This window comes from Patella vulgata, chromosome 6 (genome assembly GCF_932274485.2).
Source record: "Patella vulgata chromosome 6, xgPatVulg1.2, whole genome shotgun sequence".
Taxonomy (NCBI): Eukaryota; Metazoa; Mollusca; class Gastropoda; family Patellidae; genus Patella; species Patella vulgata.
The window spans coordinates 33195808-33222483 of record NC_065884.2 but is presented as its reverse complement, the minus strand read 5'-3'; the positions used below and the strand labels follow the sequence as shown (position 1 = coordinate 33222483).

General features: G+C 35.9%; 1 protein-coding gene across 10 annotated transcripts in view; it reads right to left on the bottom strand.

The window, feature by feature from the left end:
• Nucleotides 1-26676, bottom strand: part of LOC126825396 (cleavage and polyadenylation specificity factor subunit 6) — a 221688-nt gene that overhangs the window by 22489 nt on the left and 172523 nt on the right. For all 10 annotated transcript variants that reach the window (XM_056101834.1, XM_050555047.2, XM_050555045.2 and 7 more), the window contains 3 exons: nucleotides 24171-24346; nucleotides 17653-17765; nucleotides 4468-4615 (listed from right to left, as the gene is read on the bottom strand). In XM_056101834.1, the coding sequence (XP_055957809.1) occupies nucleotides 4468-4615; nucleotides 17653-17765; nucleotides 24171-24346 (437 nt within the window). The remainder of the gene's footprint in view (nucleotides 1-4467; nucleotides 4616-17652; nucleotides 17766-24170; nucleotides 24347-26676) is intronic.

Here is a 26676-nt window from a genome sequence, read left to right as displayed (position 1 = left end):
AAGGTCCTCAACTTATCTATCCAGAGAAACAGAGTGGGGTGGGACAATTTTATGCTTGGTCGGGTGGTGTCAAAAAGTTTTTAGATCCCTGAATCATTGATGAAAATTAAGTGAATTTGGTAAAATTTGAATATATAAATGGAAATTTGATTTCCATTGAACCAAATACATAAGGCAGCAGATGCTCTGAAAATACACCAAGAAGGGTTTAATTTTCATAAAAAACCACGCCCCCCTCCCAAAAATTTTCTTCACTCGCTCCGCTCGCCCAATATATTTTTACACCACTCACCAAATCCTGGCTACATCCCTGTGTTTCAGTATGACCCTGAAGGCACATTTTCAAGTGTGTGGGCAGGCACACTAAACTTTTATAGAGCCCTGATTAAGAGTAACAACTAATTAAGTAATTATCAGAAAACCATTAGAATTTGTTTGGTTTTTATAAAGTTCTGCCCCATGCTAATGTTTAGTATACGAAACTTTTAACATCATGGACTTAGCTGTTCAAGTCATAAAAATTCATAGAAAATCAATATACCTGTTCGTCTCAAGATCTTAAACTCTGTGTATTAATCTGAAGATCATTCGGCTGATCACTTTAGCCTCTGGAGCGTCACAAGATTTTTCAAAGTGATCAAGGGCCATAACATTGGCAGTAATTATCGGAAATTGTTGAAAATCAATAGCCTTCTTCGTCTCATGACCTCAAACACTGTGTATGAATTTAAAGTCAATCGGATATTAACTTTGGCCTCTAGAGCTACCACAAGATTTATTGAAGTGATCAATGGCCATAACTCTATCAGTAAATATCGGAAAACGCTGAAAATGAGTAGACTTCTGTGTATAAATTTAAAGTCCATCAGATATTAACTTAACCTCTAGAGTGCCCACAAGATTTTTCAAAAATATCAAGGGCCATAACTCTGGCAGTAAATATCGGAAATTGCTGAAAATGAATAGACTTCTTCGACTCATGAACCTTAAACACTGTGTATAAATTTAACGTCAATCGGATATTAACTCTGGCCTCGAGAGCGTTCACAAGATATTTTGAAGTAATCAAAGGCCATAACTCTGGCAGTAATTATCGAAAACTGCTGAAAATCAATAGGCTTCTTCGTCTCGTGACCTTAAACACTGTGTATAAATTTAAAGTCAATCGAATATTAATTTTGACATCTAGAGCGTCCACAAGATTTTTAAGAAGTGATCAAGGGCCATAACTCTGGCGATTATCGGAAATCGCCGAAAATCAATAGATTTCTTCGTCTCATGACCTTAAACACTGTGTATAAATTTCAAATCAATCGGATATTAACTGTAGCCTCTAGAGCGTCCACAAGCAATTGTGGACACCAGACGGACCGACCGATTACAATATATGACCACATTTCAATGTGGGCGTATAAAAAGCGATTTTTGGTAACTTCAGGAAGTTACGATCCGATATGCGCGAATATTAAAAGGAATCAAGATCTTTGGGTTATAAACATATATTTCAAGTTTCATACAAAATCAGATCAATATTGTGACTTCTAGAGGGACCACAAGCTAAAAACGTGATTTTTCGTACAATCAAGGGCCATAATTTAAGATGTTACGATCCGATGTGCACAAAGATCTGTGGGTTATAAACATGTATTTCGAAATCGATTCAAAATTATGACCTCTAGAGGGACCAGAACTTTGATATACCATATTTTTACATTTTGTCCGGTAGTTTTGGTCCGATATTCACGAAATTCAAACTCAAGCATCATTACAGTGTAAAAGTGATATATTCGAACGATTTTTTAAATCACATAATAATTGTGACCTCTAGAGAGACCACAAGCTAAAAACACAATTTTTCGTACAATCAGGGGCAATAATTCAGGAAGTTAAGATTCGATATGCGCAAATATGTAAAGGAACCAGGATCTTTGGGTTATAAAAATGCAATTCAAGTTTCATCAAAATCAGATGAAAATTGTGACCTCTGGAGTGTCCACAAGATAAAAATGTGATTTTTCGTATATTAAAAGGAACTGAAATGCAGTTTTATTCAAATTAACATACAGTTCATGTCATATTATGATGGTTATTGATTTTGTTATTGATTTTTGTCAACCTTAGAGAAGTGGCTATAACACTTAGCAACCTGAAAGGTGGGGGGGGGGGGGGCTGGGGGGACGGTCCCCCTCTCAGAAAATTTGAGTCGATATTCTGCCTTTTGGGGTCAAATTCTAGTGATAAACAGGATCAGAAATGGGACAGAATCTTGAGGTCTGCCTGTCAATTCCGTCTGCTTTGAACGAGTTAACAGAAAATTTGTACAATCTGTTGCCCAACGCACTAGTGGTACTACTTGTGGACGCTGGACCAAGGGTCAATATGGGCATGGAAAATTTAGTCTTCACTGGCTACTAAATGCTAAAAATTTACTAGCCAGCACCAAAATTTTAGTACCCAGAAATAACAATGCTATTAACTGTAGTCTTTAACGTAAATCACTACTAGATATTACGCGTTGTTTTTTTTAATCTGTGTCAGAGAGGAATCTTCCTTTTTTTTTTTAAAGAAAGAGCTTAAAAGATTTTGTTTTTTATTCATTTTATTAATGAATAAATATCTCCATATATCTCGACAATTTCGCCACAATATTTATATATATGCCAAGCCTCAAATCAGTTTCACACAATTATAGTCACTAAATAAACGATCATGTTGTACTTAATAAGCTATGACCATTAATCATCTATAAATAATAGACTGAAAACTGGTTCCATGTGTCGCCCATAACATCCAGACACTTTTGAGTAAAAGATAGGTTACGTGCCCTTGTTTTGAAATTAGTCTCGTTTAACCAGTCTATCGACCATTCTAAGGCTGATTGACAGGTCAGGATAATCAAGACTACTTTTTTACGAAACATAACAGAAAGCTAGAACAAGAAATTGAATTTAGAAATGAGCACGTTAGCTAGCTCAACAATTGTTTTAAGAAGCTTGTAAAAGTAAAATTAAACTACTGCTAGTATCATGTTCCTGTCTAACCCGAGTGTTTCAGAGATAGTATTTGTACTAAACCAAAAGATGCCGCTCTTAACGGTACAGTTAATGATAAAGCGATTTAAAAAATGAAACGAACGTAATTTCTAAATCTGCTGTAATAACCAAGAAGCTTAATTTTACTGCTATTCAAAATCGTCAACAATACATTTTTTACGGCTGTAATAGTTGATAGATTTGTAGAGAATTGCACGTGCCATGGCTATTTATAGTATCATACTGTCAGAAAGTTGGCCTCGACACGGCGAATGTGCACGCTTCAGTGGTAGTCTCGAACTATCAGCGGTTGACTGTATTTCTGTAGGTGCATGGGTCACCCTATTAATGTATGGGTTAGAAAAATGGGTCAACAACATGCGTAGTCGGACATTTTGTATACATTGCCGTAAGTTAGAACGATTTTCGGCACATGGTAAGAAAATATATGAATGTCGTAAATATTGTCGTTAAATTGGAGTTATTTCCCCTAGTAAGTTCCGGTTTTACGAAGCGCTGAATAAACAAATTCAATTTTGTAAAAAAAAACTTTGTAATTATTTTAAAACGAGAAAAAAAACTTACAGTCGCCAGCTGGCGACTCAAGTGAAAATTTTAACTAGCCAGAAAATATATTTGGTCGCCATGGCGAGTGTTTTAGTCGCCATGTAGAGCCTTGCGCTGGACAGACAGGGGTGATGGCAATATACTACCACATTTCTATGTGGGCTTATACAAATAGTGACCTGTAGCGCGTCTAGAAACAAATGTGAACGGACGACATAAAATGTTGGAGTTAACATGGCTCGAAATGTTTGCCTGTCTACTTGTCGCCGACATGCGATTTTTTCGTCTGACAGGTACCAAATAAAACTACCTACAGGTGGACTAAATTTTACTTGATGTTCAGTAAATTGACCACAATACTCACGTCCACGTCACATACATTTCATTATTTGTTTCTAAATACAAGAATTAAGCACGGAAATACCGCGAAAAGCCGCCATTTGCACTGTTTACATTTCGCTCTGTCGTAGGCTACAGTTACTCACACAGTTTTGAAGTAGACAATTTTATATCAATGAATTTCACACCATCTACGCTTGTTTTCATCTGCTTGAGACTAGTTTATAGCATTATGGAGTATTATATCTAAATAAATGAAAACGCACCCCCAAGTCACCTGAAATAATTCTACCGTAACGACACCACAGTAAAGATAGTAGTGGTTGGAATGGAAATGCACACGGCTTGTTGCTTGGTGTATTTAATCATTTACAAAGCGACAGGTAGCTTTTTTTTTAAACATTTCGAGGCCTGGAGTATAAAAATGGCGCAATTATCTGCAAATACTGATGTTGTAACTAATAATTGACGCATCTCTAGTTGATCTTTATTCATTGAACTATCACGTAGAAAGCTAAACTAAACTTACTTTGAGCCATATGATTTCTCCTCTATACCATGTAATGTATCTTGTAATGAACTGATTAGTATTTTGCATCTATCATCTGATGCTATCTTTGATTGTTTGATTAGAGATATAGCTGTAACCAATGTCTCTATAGCACTAGCAAAATCACCTGAAAAAAGGACAAAAATATAAAACCAGCGGTTGCCAAGCAAGATACGCCCACATTTTGTACGAAATGGATAAAGAACAAGCTAAAAACAAAAGCTATATTTCGTACAATCAGGGGTCATAATCCAAAATGGTGTGGTCTGAAGTGCGCAAATATGGAAAGGGACTGAGTGCATTTCAAGTTTCATCAAAATCGGATAAAAATTGTGACTTCAATTTGGGCACATGGTGGCGGCCATTTTACTGGGCAGTTTCGTTTCGATTTTCCTGAAATTCGAATTCAACTTTCATTATGGTGGAATGGTGATATATTTAAATGTTTTTTAAAATCGGATAAAAAAATTGTGACCTCTAGAGAATCCACAAGCTAAAAGATAGGTTGCCAGGCAACAAAACATACGCCCACAGCAGATAAACCGTCCAGGCAGTCAACAACAGTTGTTGCACATTTTTACTTTTGTCCGTAATGAAACATTTATAATACACTAAAATCTGATCAAGTTTACAAAACATTTAATATCATGGATTTAGCTGTTCAAGTTACCAAAAATCATTGAAAATCAATGCACATGTACTTGTTCCTCTCAAGACCTTAAACTCTATGTATCAACCTAAAGTCAATCGAAATGATTATATATAAGCGTAAACATGGTGTATAAATATAAAATCAATCAGATGATAACTATGGTCTCTAAAACATCCACAAGATTTTTCAAAGGGATCAAGGGCCATAACTCTGGCAATAATTATCAGGCTTCTTCGTCTCATGACCTTAATCAATGTGTATAAATTTAAAGTCAATCGGATATTAACTTTAGCCTCTAGAGCATCCACAAGATTTTACAAAGTGATCAAAGGTCATAACTCTGGCAGGAATTATCGGAAATCGTTGAAAATCAATAGGCTTCTTCGTCTCATGACTTTAAACACTGTGTATAAATTTAAAGTCAATCTCATATTAACTTTAGCCGGGGTGGCGACAATATACAACTACATGTCAATGTGGGCATATAAAAACACGATTTTTCGTACAATCAGGGGCCGTAATCCAGGAAGTTTATATTCGGATATGCGCAAATAGCGAAAGGAACCGGGATCTTTGGGACATAAACCCATATTTTAAGTTTCATCAAAAGGTGATAACAATTGTGACTTCTAGAGAGTTTACAATCTTGGTATGACATACTTTTACACTATTTGCGTTCAAGGAGCTGCCATTTTGTCAGGCAGTTTTGGTCCCATTTTCAAGAAATTGGAACTCAACCGTCATTAGGGTGTAATGGTGATAAATTCAAACGTTTTTTAAAATTGGATTTTCAAATACAAAAAGAGTTTGACTATATTTCCAAAGAATTTACTACACATGTTCCATTCACTATTATAGCGATGCTGCACCAATAATCTCTATGTATGTCGTCAACTTTGACCCCCACCGGCACATGGCATCGCTCTAGCGACAATGTAAACGATTTTGTTGTCCAGTCTATTTTAATATTATTTCATCACATCAGACTACACTAGGGAACTGGTATCGTTTAGAACGGGGTTTTTAGCGCTGGAAAGTATGCATAGAGTTTACTTTTAAAACATCGTTCGATAATTGATAAAAATCGTTTAAGAATTACATAAATGGGTTAGTTAGTACTATGGCTTAGTTTAATGGTAAGAGCTTTAGTTTCTCCGAGAGTCGTTTAAAAATGGCCGACCCGTTCACTTATCTACGACATTTACTTATTAGACGAGCCGTCTGCTTTCCCGAGATACGTTGAAAAATCAACACACCGTTTACTTATCTACTTATTAGACGAGTCGTTTACTTTCCAGAGATACATTGAAAAATCGACATACGATTAATTTATCTACGGCGTTGAAAAATTAGATGAACCTTTTAATTTCCCGCGAGCCGTTTATCCGATCAGTTAATTTTGATTGCGATTATTTACATATGAAGTACGAATAAAAATGGGGAATATAAAAAATGCACACTCATAGATGATCACCTTACCGTGGTCGTAGTATTATATATTATCCATTATCCTATAAACTTAGTATTCCACCATTGACAAATAAATCAAAAATCGGTAAATCACGTCCCAGGTAATTATACAATTGGAAATCGGTAAATCACATCCCAGGTAACGTAATCACAAATGAATTAACTAGTCTTCCATATGTACACGTGGTCATAAGTCAAGGTCACAGTAGCAGTGCCACAATCTCGCGAGACTGTACATTAGACTGGCGCCAAAAAAGTCACTGTCAATCTCTATAGTCAAGCCGTCGCCCATTTTCAGACAGCGTAATCACTTGATTGGGGACTTCTGTGCAATTTAGTTGATTATTGGGTAATACGTCAAGTCCATGATGTATTTTGGCGAGTGATTAAGCTGTCAATATGTAATTATAAAATACCTTTTTTTATAAAGAAGATAAATGATGTTAGACATCATAGACTAATAAACAATACGAGTATACTTTATTACAAAAACATCGGTGAATTAATCTAAAATCATAACATCAAATATAAAAACAATAAGAATATACTTTACTACAAAAACATTGGTGAACTGACCTAAAATCTAAAATCATAACGCCAATTAACAAACAATACGAATATACAGCGGAGAACTAATCCTGGTCGTGATCGGTAATCAACAAAAATCGACGAGTAAAACTTGTATATTCCATACATTATTGTTTCGGTAACAATAAGTAAGGGTTTAACAGTTAATTTAACGGAATACCTGACAACTCATCCCAAAGACAACTCATCCCAATAAAAGACAACTCATCCCAATAAAAGACAACTCATCCCAAGTCAGAAGACAGCTCATCCCAAGTCAAAAGACAACTCATTCCAAGTTACAAATAAATACCGCAACAAATATTGATTTTTTTTTTATTTATTAAATTAATCAGTAATATAAAAATTTATTATATCAACAATTTATATAAGAATTTATTAGATCAACAATTTATAAAAATAATAATGTTAAATTATTTATTACATCAACAATTTATTAAATAATACATTTTATTATTTATTACATCAACAATTTATTACATCAACATTTTATTACATCAACAATTTATTAAATAATACATTTTATTATTTATTAAACATCAACAAGTTATTAAATAAAACATTTTATTATATCATGATCAACTAATACATTTTTATAAATATGTCTTTTTCTTCTGTCAGTATGTCGTTCAGTAGGTTAGCCATTTAGTTAGTTTGTCCTTCAATTAGGTCCATAAATTCCCCCACATCTCTTTAGTATCTGGTTGGTACTAATAGTCTGGTCTGTGTATGAATGCCACAGTTGAAATAATTTGAATTGCGTTGTTCTTGTCTGTTTTTGCTGGTGCCTTCATAATTTCCCATCCGATACCATCTTAATTTGGGTTGTTATCCAGTTGTCCAAAATGTATTCCAATATTGTTGAATTTAATACAATATTGATGAATTTAATACAATAACATGAAAGTCTTACCGGCCAGTATTACAAGTTCTGTGCTGCCATCGTTCACATCCGTCGTACTGAACAGCCTCCGGTCTTGGGTGAACAACTGACTCACAAACTATACAGCTATCAGACATTTTGAAAAATGATACTGAAATACTACTACTCAGTTTAGTTAATCGATGTTTTGTTAATTAATTTTCTTTGAAGTGCTTCATGATGAAAAAATAAAAGATAACACAACTACCAATCTGTTAAAACAACAAAGTACTAAAACAGTAATACAAACAGTAATCATCAGTTAATTACAACAACAATATCAATTTGATTAAAACAACAATATCAATTTTATTAAAGGCTCAATACCACTCTTGTTGTAACTGAATAATATGTCCCAATCTTTATTCTGGTCAACAAATTGTACTATTTTACAATATTCCAATTAATTGGTGATACAAATTTCATCTTAACACACCTAATTTAAAAAATTGGAAAAATTCAACTAAATGATTTGAAAAGCATAACGTAAAGCTTTTCAAATGTGACTTGGATTTAAAAATATTTTCGAACCCTCTGGACAAGTAAAATAGGATGTAATGGATAATTTACACAACCGGTAGGACACTTAAACATCTAGTACTTAGAATAAGGCTCTCAAGCCAGCAAGAGTGTTATTGTCCCTTTAAGATAACAAAATCAGATTGGTTTTGGTCTGACTAGTCTGAGTGGTCTCCAAAGAAAGCAATTGTATTAAAACAGGCACTTAAATTTGTTGGGATGAGTTGTCTTATAACTTGTCTTATAACTCTACCCATGTTTTAAAGTTGGGATGAGTAGTCTTTTATATTGGGATGAGTAGTCTTTTATATTGGGATGAGTTGTCTTTTATATTGGGATGAGTTGTCTTTATACCAATTTAACGATAAGTACAACTCGGTTAATTGAAATAACAAGGAGGATGAAACGGCCCGATAAAATTTTTTTTAATGGTAAATATCTAATTATACAAAAACACATTGCTGAACAGGGTCGAAAAGCTCTCTTCTCAGTCTCAAAAATTTGTAATGAAAATTATTTTAATATTGTAAGTAATGTAACTAAATACATTTATGTCTTGTATTCTAAATTATGGGGTTTTCATTCGGGACATGATATAGAACAAATACATTTAAGCTACCTTAGGAAAATCTTAGATACAAGAACATCCACAAGTTCCCACATGATCTATTATGAACTTGGACGTTTCCTGTTAATCGTTACGAGAAAATAACGGGTATTTAAATACTGGATTAAAATACGTTCTTCTACTAATGTCTAGCTTAATTCTTGCTACTCTAATGTGTTAATAAATAATGACCGTGGGTCCTGATTGTTAAGAAGGAACTTTTTAAATTTGGCTTGGGAGATTTATGGGAAAAAGTTGCTCATCTTATAAACACAAATTGTATCCATATCACCAGACAAAGATTATTAGACATATTTAGACAGGAGTGTATTGAGAAATTTGAATTATCAAGTAAATGTATCATTTATAAGCATATTGTGAATACATTTGGCTTACAATATTATTTGACTAAACCAATAGAAAATACAGACGTGAAATTACCAGAATCCGTTTGTCCAGTCATAATTTAAATATTGAAAGGTTACGATATAGTACTAAATATATTGAGAGAAGTAATCGATTATGTACATTGTGTAATTTTGAAGACATTGAAGTTGAGTACCATTTTGTTTTAATTTGTCCAATTTATAAAAATCTCAGATAATAATATATAAAAAAGTATTATTATTCGAACCCCAGTGTTTTTAAATTATTTAATCTTTATGTACTAAAAATGTATTTGAACTTGTAAACCTTGGTAGATTTTTATATTTTTCTAATAAAATAAAAGATGAAGAGATTAAACGGAATAGTAAAATTTAATGTACCGTCACTCTACTCTCCATATCAGGATTCTTGTTTGTAATACTGTGTTTATATATTAGTATATACTATTCAAAAAAAGTAGGGGATATTTGATTTTTAAGTGTTATTAAAGTCACCTAATGAAACTGACGAAGAAACAAATGACAAAATGAAATGAAGTTCACATTCATCGATTTATTCCAAATGATCGTTAGACTAAGTAAGGCACAGACTGACCATTATAAGGGTAAAATGATACCTGGGGTCAAACAGCAAAGTTACCACAGTATCACAACCAAGTCAGTAACGGGTAAATCCTCCTCTGTTTGTCAAACAAGCATTGATCCGACGTGGCATACTCCTAATGAGACGTCTAAGGTCATTTTGGTCCAGATTGTCCCATTCCTGTTGCAACGCAGCAGCAAGTTCTTGGACATTGGCAGGACGTTGTTGACGTTGACGTAACCTCTGTCCAAGCATGTCCCAGACATGCTCGATGGGGGAGAGGTCGGGACTCAGTGCTGGCCAAGGTAATGTGGTGATGTTCTGTTGTTGGAGGTAACCTGTAACGATCCTGGCCCTGTGACATCTTGCGTTGTCATCCTGGAAGATGAAACGGCGGCCATGACGTCGTGCGAACGGCACAACATGGACTGCCAAGATGTTGTCCCGGTAGTACTGGCCTGTAACACGCCCTGCAACAACATGTAAAGCCGTTCTTCCAGCAACAGTGATGCCTCCCCACACCATAACAGAACCACCCCCAAATCGATCATGTCTGATGACGTTAACGTCTTGGAAGCGCTCGTTTCGACGACGCCACACCCTCCTACGTCTGTCCAAAAAATCAACAGTGAACCTTGACTCATCTGAAAACATCACATTGCTCCAGCGTCGATTATCCCAGTGTTGAAGATCCCTACACCAACGACGTCTTGCCTGAATGTGATGATCTCTCAAACATGGGATCACGCGAGGACGTCGGGCGCGAAGGTGACCCCTATGCAGTCGATTCCGAATCGTCTGGCCACTCACTCTCACACCAGTGTCTGTTTTAAGACGAGCGCTGATCTGATTTGCTGTGATGACACGATTTCTCAAGGCCAAGGTACGGATAAATCGATCCTGGGCTTGAGTCGTCGCCCTTGGTCGACCTGAGCGTGGTCTGTCCTGTACAGATTGTGTATCACGGTATCTGGACCATAGCCTGCTTATGACAGACTGAGAAACATTCATCGTCCGCGCCACAACCGCCTGTGTTGTGCCGATCTGTAGCATGCCAAGGGCACGTAACCTTTCATTTTGGGTAAGCCGACGCATATCAAAATTTGTTTTCTGGTCACTAAAACAATTAAACTGATGTTTCCACCCTGGAATTCAATGCCACAATGACTGTAACATTCAAAGTCAGAGTCGTGCAAATCTTGGGTTGGACCCCCATGGTGATCCCAAGCATCACCTGCATTCCATGCAGTAGCTATTGGTGCGTTTGGGCGTCACATGTAACTGGAAATGTTTCTTCTGTTAGGTTCTATAGTGACTTTTTTCGTAGTCATTTGCATATTTTAGTATTATGCCCCCAAAATCAAATATCCCCTACTTTTTTTGAATAGTATATATGGATATTTGTATTGCTTTTTTTTGTTTTGTAAATATTTTTGTTTTTCCCATTGAGTCTGTGACTCAAGGGTAATAAAAACTTAAAACTTGAAACAGTCCGAGGTGAAATGTTTTTTTTTTTTTTTTTTTTTCTTCTTTTATTTTTAATCAGCACAATACAAACTATGTCATTTCTGGACTAATCCAAGGTGCAGTTTTAAATCTATAATTCACTTGCTCGGATGACATGGAGAAAACTCATGGCAGACAAACCTTACTCCTTGTCATGTACAACATTTAAGGTGTGCTTTTGCTCCTGCTCCTCTTTACGCACCTCAACTTTCCTTTGCAGGAATCATTAAAGACCTCTGCAAATTAGCTAAATCACTCTCCTAAATATTGAGGGGGATCACATGGCTAAGTGGGTAAGACGCTGGCTCGCTAGCCTGGAGGTCAGGTGTTCGATCCTTGCATTGGCCGAGAAAGTTCATCCAGATTTTCCGGCGTTGTTTCCCTTTGTCAGTGAGGTCGGATGGTATGAAAAAAACGAGGTCCTGTGTACATATTGGCATGCATGTATAAGATCCCTTGGCAATTGGAATTCGATATAAGAGTAGGCTGTAGCGCCGCTGCCGGGGCAAAATTTCCCTCATAGCACACTGTATGACATATGCCCGTCTTCATTAGCCCAGTTTAGGAGCAGAACAGTAGGACGTTCAACACCATTTCATTTCATTTCTCCTAAATATTGAGATGACCTGGAGAAAATTCATGGCACACGAATCTTACTCCTTGTCATGTACAACCTTGGGATCGAAACCATGTCACTTGACTGTACGTTATAGACCACTCTACGCTACATCCTCCATGCTGATAGAAAAGAAGACTTTTAATGCAAAATGCACAAAAGTGGACAGTGTATTTGCTAGTGGAAGTTAATAGACACAATGCAAATACCAAGATTTTATATAACATTTGGATGAGGGCTTAAACATGTTTTCAAGGGAAGTGTCAGTCCTTCATGTTAACGGTGTGCTTTTGCTCCTGCTCCACTTGATGCATCTAAACTTTCTTTCGCGGGAGTCATTAAAGGCTCCAGCAAATTAGCTAAATCGCTCTCCTAAATATTTAGATTAATAAACTACTTTCACTTTTTGTTTATTTTTAAACTGCATACGATGAGCTATCAGTTTCTATGATGATAATTCTGCACTACCATATTCACCAAACATACCTCCCTCGTTTTCATTCTGATATCCAATGTTAATGTAAGGCAGTAATAAGAAAATATAAAGAGAATATTAAACAAGACTACAGCATAAATACAATTTGGCTCTCCTTAATTCAGGAAAATGTAGAATTACTCTTGCAATATAATTATTAAGAGTTTTTTAAGGGAGCTTTTTTCTCATTTTTGAAATTGGCAGGAGCTATTTATTTCTCCTGGAATTATAAACGTGAAGAACTGAAGTATGGCTACTTAACAAAGTTGTGTAGTCTTTATGAATACAGAACTTCCCCAAAGGATATAAATTGAACAGCAGTTCATGGGAAAAGGCCAGATATTGCCAAAATAGTATTTTTGGGTACTGATTGTAACTAGTAACTAACTACTAATAATAAAATCACAAACCCATGGGAAAAAATGTTAACCCGTGGGGTTTCAATTCTTTCTGTCTTATACATACATGTACAGGGGTGTTAAAAATCTTAAATCAAATTTTGCAAACATTCTGATTTATTTCCCACCATAAGTGTGAACTATAAGATTAGTAGTCAGTAGACAATGAAAAACTTGGCCCACTGTATTAAGTAAATGAATGTTCCTCCCATACATAAGTATAATTACTACTATTATACTTAAATCCAGTGGCAAAATTAGCCTATTTAGATGGTCAAAGAGGGCATTTTCAGTTAAAGGTAACATATGTTCAGGTAATAATAAGAACTGTTTCTTGTAAAACTACCATTTTCAATGACAGACTTTATGATCTAATGTGCACATGTTAGCCCTTCAACCAATCTCACGACATTACATGTATACATGAGAAACCTAACCAAGCATAGCCAAAGATTCATCCATAAATTGCCTGGATTATAATATTATACATGTATTCTTAAAAACAGTCCCTCCCTCCCCCATTTTGTGTACCATGCAATTTGTTGTAATTTTTTTCCCTCTTCCTGTGCCCCATACTCTCATATTCATTGCAGACGGGTGAAATGGTTGTGGGATGAACTGACCCGCACCCGGCTGGTAACTACAGGTGGGAATTAATAAAACAATAGCATTCGACCAATCAAATAATTAATGTTAATAAAAAAGGGGCATTTATGACTCAACTGTACATTCAAAGGCATGATTTTGTATGGCACCCAGACAGGTGAGAATTAATAAAACAATAGCATTCGACCAATCAAAGAATTAATCCATACTGTACTTACGAACATGTATATTCAAAAACATGGTTTCATATGGCACCCAGGCACTTGACCACAGGTGTGAATTAATAAAACAATAGCATTCGACCAATCAAATATTTAATCTATACTGTTATAACGTAATCAAGAGACGATGACGACGAAGAAACAACAAAAGGCGATCGAACGGCAAACCTCGCACTCCGTAGAAGGATATCTCATGTTCATCACTACAGCACTGGCGATATGCCCAGTTGCTTGCCGGTTTTAACACCAAAGACGAACACTAATGAGGTACCTCCTATGGAATGTGAAACGCCAATTGACCAATAAATAGACAAGACAGAGAGGCATCCATCCGGACAGTCATCATGGCGGGCCAAGTAAAAGTTCTACAACTAAACGTTAATGGACTGGCTCCCAGATGTGCTGAGCTGAGAAAATGCATCACCCGCAACCCGAAAGATGTAATATGCCTCCAAGAAACCAAGCTACTACCAACCAAGAACGACATCTACTTGCCCAGATACACTTGTCAGAGAAGGGACAGACCGGGCATCTACATCAGTGATAACTTAAATTATATTTCTGTTTCGCTTGACGTAGAATACCCTGTAGAACAATGGGCATAGCCATCACATTGAGCAATAATACAAAATTGACAATAGTGAATGTCTATGTACCCCCAGATGTCACGAGAAAACCAGTTGACTTCCAGTCATTTCTCGACCAGCTTCCTCAGGGCGAATTTGTGTTTTGCGGGGATTTCAACGCAAAACACGTCCTGTGGGGGTCACCGAGGAATGACTGTCGGGGGATTAGCCTATGCTCAATAATAGAAGGGAATGACCTATGCGCACTGAACGACGAGAGCCCTACTTTTGTTGGAGGAAATGCCCCACCTTCACACCTGGATCTCACGCTCTGTACGCTTGGCAAACCGCTGCGACTGGCAAGTACACGAAGATGAAACACTTGGCAGCGACCATCTACTGATAGAACTCTGCATCCAATGTGAAACAACCAGGGAAGTCTATAACGGGAAACCCAATTGGAAAATAAAAGAGGCTGATTGGGCTAACTTCCGTGTAGGCTGCCTTGGGTGGAAAGAAGAAGACATCATCGATGCCAACATCGACATGTACGCAGCCAACATCACGAGTGCTATTATAGGTGCCGCAGACGACTCCATTCCTAAGACTTCTGGAGGGCAATCAAGGATTAGAAAACCTTGGTGGTCACCAGAATGTCAGAAGGCGGTTAATGAAAGAAAGAAGGCACTACGCCTACGGAAACGCCACTACAATGAAGTCAATCACCAAAAATGGACACCAGATAGTTCTTATGGTTCAATAATAAAGTCGTATGTGAAACTCTTGGATAAGTATGGTCTAGCATATTTCACGGGAAAAAAGGAAGAATTTCTGTCTAATTCGTCCAACAAACAGCTCTTCATTACGATTTTAGGAACAGAGATTAAGAAAGCTGGAGGGCAAGTTGTCCATGCTAGTGGAGATGCAGACCTAGACATTGTACTGGAGGCAGTTGAATCGGCGCTGATACATTCCACAACTGTGATTGGTGAGGACACTGATCTCCTAGTTCTACTGTTGTACCACTTAAAAGACCCAGTAGTCAGAAAAACTATATTTTCGGACGGACAAAGAAGCCAAAAACATTAACGTTTATGATATAGCATTGGCAAGACAAATCCTGGGAGAACGTGTTTGTAAGCGACTACTGTTTCTACACGCTTTTACAGGGTGTGACACAACATCAAGGATTTTCGGAATTGGGAAGTCGACGGCGTTCTCCAAACTTATGAAATCCACTAAACTAGGAAAATCTGCGGATTTGTTCACTACTAGTGGCAAGAATGTGGAGGAAATTTCGAGAGCTGGCTGTGAAGCAATGCTCACGTTATTCAACAGCAAAGAAGAAAGTTTAGAGAAATTACGCCATAATCAGCTGACAAGCAAGGTCTTCTCGTCGAAAAACTTTGTCACGCCTGAACAGTTGCCTCCGACTGCGTCTGCAACGATATTTCACAGCTTGAGAACATATCACCAAATAATGACTTGGAAGGCTGTATCTGGTGATATGGTGGTGACTGATTGGGGATGGAACATGTCTAATGATAAACTCTCACTTTTACCAATCATGACTGATCAACTTCATGCACCGGACGAATTATTGAGAATAGTTCACTGTAACTGCACCACACACTGTGCCAGTATGAGATGTGGGTGTCGACGATACGAACTCTCCTGTACTAGCGCATGTGGTTCGTGTCAAACGGACAGTTGTGATAATAGCATTAAACCCGATATTAATGCAGATGGAGAGGATAATGATGCACTACCTGACATTCCATAGTGTATAATTTAAATAAATGAAATGGGGTTTGACCTCCTACTGTTTTGCTACGACTGGGCTAATGAAGACCGGCGTGTTTTATATAAGACACTTAATATATAAAGTGTGATAGTACCTCCATTTATTCTTACTTTAATTTATTAAAATCCATTTCTATTCAATTTGTTTATTTTCTGACTCGAAATTGCGTTATGACGTCACTTTATATTTAATTACTTGCTTTTCTGACTCGATATTGCGTTATGACGCCACTATGACGTCATAGCAACAATTTGACCCCATCATCTGATTCAGTGGTATCACTTTTATATTAACTCATAGTACATTTATATGGTCTAAAACGCTTCCTTTCCGAGATATTTAGCATTTTAAGCCATTTCACGTCGTCGTCCGCCATCTTGGATTGATTATCGATTTTCGCATAGACCCGCAAATCCAATTTTGGAAGATTTTTGGTTTTTTGATAAGCAAGTACCCTAGATACAAAAACAGTTGAATCCAGCTTTCTGCAAATTTATTCCAGGTCATAGTGGGTCTGTTCCATAGATTTACTGGTCTAATAGGGATTTAGTGAAGTGGAACAAATTTTTCTAATGTTTAAATGGGGACACTGGGGGATGAAAGTCCTAAACACTTGACCTCAAAATATAATATTAAATATAAAAGAATATAAATTAGTCAAGTTATTTCTTTAAAAAATACATTCACTGCAAGTGGAAATGAATAATAGCACCATATAAATTGAGATAAAATATGAAAATAGCGCAACCATTTTATGTAACCAATTGGTTACGCAATGATCACCTTGCGTTACCAAAGAAAATGGATAAACCCGCAACGAGCCAAAATTTGAAATTTCGTGGCCTGAATGTCCTATTTTTCTGCTCCGACTGGGCTAATCTAGATGGGCATACGCCACACAGTGTGCTATGAGGGAAGTTTTGCCCGGACAGCAGCGGTATGGCCTACTCTTATATTGAATTCCAACTGCCAACAATTCTTTTACATGCCCGCCAATGTGTACACGGGACATCGGTTTCTCGTACCATCCGAATGACAATATATTGTCCCTTGCCAGGCCCTCAATCATGCACAACTTTACCAGCCAAACCAGGGACTGAACACAAGCCAATGTGGTTCCTCGAAAGTGAAAGAATTTAGGGTTAAATACAAAAGATTAAACAATACCCAGGTGGACGAGTAGGGTGTCCATAAACAAATGTGAGTGAAAATTTGGTTGTAGTTGTATAAAAATCACTACTGTACCTGCACTTGCATCTGAAACGGCTCTGTTAATAGCTGAACTTGAGACAGTTTTATTTCTTTGAAATATTTCTTCAAATTCTTGTTCAGTTAGTGCTGGAGGTGGAGGTTCATGTCTAAAACAAAACAACCTTAATTAATGTATGGATAGAAATCTGGACCCTGTTTCACAACCAGCGGCTGCCAGGCAGGATACGCCCAAATTTTCGAGAGATGGATAGAGAACAAGCTAAGAAGAAAGTGATTTTTCCTACAATCAAGGGCCATAATTCAGGAAGTTACGGTCCGATAGGCGCGAATATCGAAAGGAACCAAGATCTTTGGGTTATAAACTTACATTTCAAGTTTCAACCAAATCGGATTAAAATTGTGACCTCCATAGGGTCCACAACCTTGATATACCATATTTTTACGCTATTTGAGAACGAAGGGCGACCAGTTTGTCTGTCAATTTTGGGCCGATTTTCACGAAATTCGAACTCAGCCATCCTTAGGGTGTAACGGTGATATAATAATACGTTTTTTTTAAATCGGATAAAAATTATAACCTCTATAGGGTCCACAAGCTAAAAACGCAATTTTTCGTACAATCAGGGGCCATAATTCAGAAAGTTACGATCCGATATGCGCGAATATCGAAAGGAACCGAGATCTTTAGGTTATAAACTTACATTTTAAGTTTCAAATAAATCGGATAAAAATTGTGACCTCTATAGGGTCCACAAGCTAAAAACGTAATTTTTTCGTACAATCAGGGGCCATAATCCATGAAGTTTCGATCCGATACATGCCAATATCGAAAGCAGCCGAGATCTTTTGGGGATAAACCTATATTTCAAGTTTCGTCAAAATCGGATAAAAATTGTGACCTGTAGAGAGTCCACAAACAATTGTGGACGGACGGACGGACAGGGGCGACGGCATAATACGTCCAAATGAAAATGTGGGCGTATAAAAACTTAAATCTCCTTAAAATTCCATCCTAACTTAAGATAGATGCATTTCACAAAACGATTTTAAGCATTTTAGATAAAATCCACTTAAATAATATTGTAAGTTAAAATTCCATCCTAACTTAAGATAGATGCATTTCACAAAACGATTTTAAGCATTTTAGATAAAATCCACTTAAATAATATTGTAAGTTAAAATTGTATCTTAACTTAAAATAGTGGCGTTTCACAAAACTATTTTAGGGACAATTTTAACTAAAATCAATTTTAACTTAGGACAGCCGTCACCCTCTCATAACTTAAAATCACGACATTAACAAACATTGATTAGAGCTACGTTGTGAGATCTATTGCGACATATAGATATATTTGGAATAATGATAATATTGCCAATGGCCCGGGTTATATAATTTAAACATACTACCATTCACAAAAATAATTTTCATTCAATTTCTTTTCATTGCATGGGAAATATAGCTGCATCCCACCCGTTTTATTTTATTGTAAGGCAAGATAAGCAATTTAGAAAACGACCCAAATTAAACCCCCAAGAACAAAATCTAGGCATTGGTTATTTTGTGTATTAGTTTAAAAGTTGTTAAATACTTTTAAAATTCGACAATACTTAAGTCTAGATTATTCGTTTGAGTCAGAAATATCACATTTTTGTGACAATTGTCAATAGTTTCTGTTATCCAAAATACCATAAAACTATGAAATTCGAGCGATTTAGTTTATTGATACGCATTATTTCCATTGAAGCCTGCAAGTAAATCAAATGCCAAGGTCACGAAAGCGACATGCAAGTTCAAGGCCAACCAACTGATAGTTTTCAAAATGATTAAAACATAGATATGATGTCACCCTTTGATGTTTTTAACCATTATATAGGAGAATGTACGCTTTTCTTAAACAATCGTCTATTATTTATAAAACTGTCCATTATTTTCAAATAATGGACAGTTTTATAAATAATAGCTGATTGTTTAAGAAAATACCAATAATGGACAAGTATCTGAAAAATGAACATGTATTTTGGGATAATTTATTCTCTAAACAAATTAAATTACAGAACATGAAATTACTTTAAAACCTCATAGTTACCGAAATGTCACATGACCGAATATTGATTTCACGTGTTTGTCTACATAAAGAATTCCACTTAAATCCGTCCGTTATATGTCACTTATCCGTTTAATAGTATGTTCGGCTCTACGTTTCTATACGTCCACATTTTCACACCTTCTTTGTGGCCAATCCACAGGTCATAACTTAAAATATAGGTATATATCTCAAACATCTCGGTTCCTTTCTTTATTGGCTTGTATGGGAACGTAACTTCATGGATTATGGCCCCTGACTGTACACACCAGAGGTCACAAATATTAGCCCATTTTGATGAAACTGAACATGGGTATTTATAAACAAAAGATCTCGATTCTTTGCAATATTGGCGCATATCGGACCATAACTTCTTGGATTGTGGCCCCGGATTGAACAAAAAAAAAACGTGTTCTGAGCTGGTGGAACCTATGCAGGTCACAATTTTATCTGATTATAAAAAAACGTTCAAATATATCACTGTTACACCATAATGACAGTTGAGTTTGAATTTCGTGAATTGGTTTGTGCCTTTGATCCTGTGTCCTGTCAATTATATCAGAGTATATATTAAATTTTAAATCAAAATTGGGACGGCTAGTACCCTCCATATTAACCACAGTATTAAGAAAATTATCAAGATATAAATCATTCCCGTGAGCAGCCTTTCCATCACAACTTTGACGGCTATTATCCCCCCATATCAAGAACATCAGAATTTTTACGGCTATTATCTTCCATATCGAGTACATTACCAATGTAATCAGTATCCAAATGCTTACCACATATATTCTCATTATCAATATTTGTTTTCGACTGTTGTAAACATGTGGTCTCCATGTCGAATATTTTGGACTGTCTGTCTGTCTGTGTATGCTTGCATTGTATGACTGGAGTGTTTTGTCACATGCATTCATGAGCATGTGCATGTTGTTTTAAGAATATATCCATTATTTTATGATTTGTTGTTTTAGAAAACTATCCATTATTTGTATCTATATGGTGCTATGTTTTAAGTTTGATAATAGCCTCAGTTCTTTCTATTTACATAATGGACAGTCTTCGGCCATTATCCATCACATAATACGCAATAAACTTGTTTATTTCATCTCTCTACGACTGTCTGACCATGTGCAGACATTATTACAACGTATGAAACTCTCTTTATTGGTATTGTAACGGTTAGTTTAACCTGGCAAGAGTTTTCAGTTCCGAAGTGTTTAAGAATGCACCCTGGAGAGTGCCCTTGCCGGAATTGTGCACTGTGCGAGTGCAATCAATTTTAACTAAAATCTATTAAAATTGCATTGCAAGTTAGAATCGATCTTCGTGAAATGCATAAAATTTAAAATTTCATTTTGATTTTTGTTAAAATCTATTTTAGTGATTTTAGTTAAAGTTTTTGTGAAACGGGGACCCTGGCCATTAACAATCTATGGATGACATAGTTCAAGACCATTATTGGTTGACCCTTGATAACCAGGGCTGTCGACAACCAGTATCGCAATTTGCGATACATATTTTGTCCATTGCCAATCAAAAATTAAAATCTAACGTTTTTGATTTGAAGTAACTGCAAATAATTAATATGCTTGTCATTTTGGATATTGACACAAAGATTTATCCACATTTTGAAAAATAGAAGGCTTTCTCAACACTTTCAACGTGAACAAATTGCCCAATAAAAGTTATAAACAAAACTGAATTTCCTTGTGACATTTTATTCTAGGACAACCCAGACACAATTTATTATACTATATTATACAGACTCTACATAACTCTATGAATAGGGACTATTAAACCAGAAATAAGGAATCAAGTAGTACCACTCATTTAGCAAGACATTATATCAGTATTCAATTTGAAAACCAGTGGCTGCCAGGCAGGATACACCCACATTTTGCAAGAGATGGATAGAGAACAAGCTAAAAACCAAAACGATTTTTTGTACAATCTGGGGCCATAATCCAGAATGTTATGGTCTGAAATGCCCAAATATCAAAAGGGACAGATTTTTGGAATATAAAGATTGTGAACTCTAGAGGGTCTATAACCTTTGTATAACATACTTATACACAATTTGTGTACAAAGAGCGGCCATTTTGTCGGGCAGTTTCATTTTGATTATCCCGAAATTCAAATTCAACTCTCATTATGGTGGAATCTAAACATTTTTTAAAACCAGATAAAAAATGTGACTTCTAGAGAATCCACAAGCTAAGAAGTGTGATTTTTCGACCAATCATGGGCCATAATCCAGGAAATTACGTTCAAATATGTGTGATTATCAAAAGGAACCAAGATCTTTATGATACAAACATATATTTAAAGTTTCATCCAAATCGGATAAAAACTGTGGCCTCGAGAGGGTTCACAACAGGGCTTCCACTTCAAAATTTTCACTACTGGTCATTTTTGATAACACATGAAAACTTTGCAAAGTAAATTCATATTTCATGTTTTTTATTCATGGTAGGGTATTGTGAATTCACATGTCCAGGGATGTAGCCACACCGGGAGCTTGCACCTGGCACAAAGAAAAAAATCGAAGAAAGCCCCCAGCCATATTTAAACCCCTTCGTCCCTCTCTATACACAAACTCAGTGCTCGAAATTTACCACAGCAAACGGCAAAGCCATGGTAAAAGCCGACGCAAACCATGTCTGCCACGGCATAATTTATTTTTGTGTGCCGTAGTAGATCCTATCATCCCAAATTAGTTTAAAGAAAGAAGTATTGGTATTTTGTTTATTTATATTTAGAAGTTGTGTAGGTCTATTGATTTTACAATTCTACAGTCTTTAAATTTGTATATTTGCCGTAAATAGGTCACCCAGACCAATTTACGGCACTCCAATGTTAAAGGTTTGGATGTTGTAAATGGTGTCGTAATTCGTGAGACACAAGTCAAATAAAACAACGTGTTTTAATTATGAATATCTACCTGTTGTCATAATTTGTTGTACTCAAATGAAACACAAACACCGTTTTAAGAATAGTTTCAATTTTTAATCTCAAAGTAATAAAGTAATATTTGAAAAAAAAAAAAAACCCCAAAAAGTGAGAAACAGAGTGGGGTGGGGCAATTTTATGCTCGGTTGGTTGGTGTCAAAAAGTTTTTAGATCCCTGGCAGAGTCTCTGTATCATTGATGAAAATTAAGTGAATTTGGTAAAAATTTGAATATATAAATGGAAATTTGACTTGCACTGAAAATACATCAAGAAGGGTTGAATTTTCATAAAAGACCACACCCCCACCACTCAGCAAATCCTGGCTACATCCCCTGCATGTCTATACCATATTTTTACACTATTTGCGTACAATTTTTGTATGATTTTCATGAAATTCGAACTCAACCTTCATTAGTGTATAACTGTGATATATATTCATATATATACCATATATTTACACTATTCGCGTACAAGCGGCGGCCATTTTGTCCGTCAGTTTTAGTCCGATTTTCACGAAATTCGAACTCAACCTTCATTACGGTGTAACGGTGATATACTAAAACGTTTTTTTAAATTGGATAAAAATTGTGACCTCTGGAGGGACCAAAAACGCGATTTTTCGTACAATCAGGGGCCATAATTCAGGAAGTTACAATCCGATATGCGCGAATATTGAAAGGAACCAAGATCTTTGGGATATAAACATGAATTCCAAGTTTCATCAAAAGCAGATGAAAATTGTGACCTCGAGGAGGTTCACAACCTTGATATATCAGATGTTCATACTATTTGCATGCAAAGGGCGGCCATTTTGTCCGACAGTTTTAGTCCGATTTTCATGATATTCAAAAAAAAAAAACGTCATTAGGGTGTAACAATGATATACTAAAACTTTTTCTTTTAATCGGATAAAAACTGTGACCTCTAGAGGGACCACAAGTTAAAAGCCTGATTTTTCATAGAATCAGGGGCCATAATTCAGGAAGTTACGATCTGATATGCGCGAATATCGAAAGGAACTAAGATCTTTGGGATATAAACATGCATTCCAAGTTTCATCAAAATATTATTGTTTAATTGCATGTATCTAGTTAATCGAGCTGATTCGTTAATTTCTACATGTGTCTGATTAACAAAAATAGTAACACACATTAAAAAGTAAACAAAATTGTTTTCCAAAGAAGATTTCTAACGTAAAGAAGAAATAACTATGAACATGAGTGGGGCTTCGGAAGCCACTGCCAAGAATTGGCTTCAGACATAAAACCTAATCAAAATTCTACATCACATTCACAAACTGTCACAGCTACCTGAAGCAGAGCTAAAAACGATCTAAGAACAAAATCTAATCACTTGTTATGAATTATTGTAATTATTTGTTATTTAGGTGTTTTAAGTTGGAACTGAAAAACTGCCAATCGATTTTTAAATTTGCTAATCAAATTTGGCCTTTTTGATTAGCAGTGATGCTAATCAACTATGAAAAATTACTGACAGCCCTGTTGATAACATACCTTTCTCTTTCTCGTTCCCGCTCACGTTCTCTTTCTCGTTCTCGTTCCCTCTCTCGTTCTCTGTCTATTCTTTCACGATCTGCTCTGTCAGCTGGTGGCGGCCGACCATATGGATCAGGATAAACTGTAGGTGGTGGACGACCATAAGGATCAGTAGCTTGAGGAATGGGAGGTGGCTAGAAAAATAATCAAATCATATTCATTCAAAGAACAAAATCGTACTTAACCCATTTTTGCCGAGAGCAAATTAGTTCGCACAGTGTCATTAGATGGTAGCTAATCAACTCGCTGACCAATCATACCTGGCATCGGCATTAGCGAATAAAAACAACAGATTAATCAACTAATTTCTATTGTTTTTATTTCTTAAATTAATTTCAACAAAGGATCTTCCAGTATTTACGTAATAGGTCAGAGGTGAAACTTCACACTGTGTCAATGACTTTGGCTTTAATCCAATATTTTCATGATTTACTGCCAGTCATATCCTGGAATTTGATTATGTCGAAGAAATAAACTATTTATTTTTTTTCTTGACGTTAAGATGTGAAGAATACATATATTCCAGCTGAGATCACACCATCTTGGAATGCTTTCCGCTAGACAATACCACAAAACTTACGGCAAATAATTCTAGACTTTGGAAAGCTAATTAACTTGAATCAAAACTTTTAGGGATAGGGTAGCTAATCTGTTAATTGGTTCTAGGGTTAAATGCGTTAAGTACAAATGAAATGGGGTTTAACATCTTACTGTTCTGCTTCGACTGGGCTAATGAAGACAGGCATACGCCATGCAGGGTGCTATAAGGGTACTTACGTACAGTAATTTACTTCTAAAATGTTAGTGTTATCAATGCAATACACAAAACATTTATATATTCGATTAAGAAATAAAATATTAGAAAAGCCTATAAAAATTATTTTTTAATAAAACGTTCCCATTTTGTTATTTAAATAGGTTTTAATATTGAAAATTCTTCTTTACTTAAAGTCAAAACAAATGAAGAGCTGAAATGGCTGTAGAAATTCATTCAAACAAAACCTACACTTATTACCACATGCTCTCACTGAGAACTACTAAGAGGTTGATCTGTATGCAGCCCTTATATAAATCTCCGTTTGGCTTGTTATTTGTACGTCTATCGAAAGAAAATTAATTTCCCGACTAATACTTGGTATTGCCGCGTTAAAATTGTAAATAAGGTGCGTTAATTAACAAGGGTGAAAAACTGTCTGAGAGGTGAGTTAATTAACACCAGGGGTGAAAAACTGTGCGACAGTGCATTTTCTGTAGAGGTGTGTTAATTAACCGCCCGATAAAAAATGAATGTCATTGGTGTGTATTGTTTAATTGGCGTGTTTTCTCGCTAGTTGCGATAACTGCACCAAAAGGCTTTATCTGACACGCACGTGTTAAATCAAAATTTGGAAAGTAAAACTGTTTTACCGTGTGATTTATCATCGACCATGTGTTTACGCAGGTCTTTGTACAATTAAAGACAGGTCTTTAGATAGGTGTGTGCGCTCGCTATGATCTACGTTTCTCTAATGCGTCTTTTGTATTTGCATACCATATAAAGTTGCATTTAATGAAATAAAAATATGGACCATAATCTATCGTATACAGAAAGGCGAATGCAATGTCGTCATTTATAAATACCCAGACGTCAGCACCCAATTTGAATATCTACGGGAATATAGAGAAAATCCAGAAAAAACTTCTTTTCTACAACCGAAATATATTTCTGCTTTATTACTAAAAAGACACGCACTCACCGTTTCACATTTATTAAATTTATACAAACGCGCCACAATGCGTAAATTGTGCATCCTACCTTCAATAGCAATATCCATAAAACAAAAATCTCCATATTGATAAATACCACGACACAACCAACTGAACAGTGGTAATTCCCACAAAAATGATATATTGAAACTAAAATTACTTTAGCTTTTCACTAAATGTACATCGCATACAATTCAACGAACCTCATTCCAGAACTTCTAACGTATAATAGCCGTTTTTTTTTTATGCAATTACAGAATTGTCCCGTGATATAACATATCAAAGAAACATATACACCAGAACTGTCGCGTAATCATTTTTCGTGGCTTGTCTTCTATCGTTACGACTATACCTGGCGTTTATACTGCGTACCATATAGTCACGCTAGTTGTAGATGAAAGTTGCATTTTATAAAAATACAAGCGGCTGCCAGGTAGGATATGCCCTCATTTTGCAAGAGATAGATAGAGAACAAGCTAAAAAAAAAAAACACTAGTTTTTGTACAATCAGGGGTCATAATCAAGAAAGTTATGGTATGAAATGCGCAAATATCAAAAGGGACTGAGATTTTTGGAATATCAAAATTGGATAAAAATTGTGACCTCTAGAGGGTCCATAAACTTTGAATTACATACTTGTATACAATTTGCATACAAAGAGCGGCCATTTTGTCGGCAGTTTCATTTCGATTTTCCCAAAATTCCAATTCAAACTTCA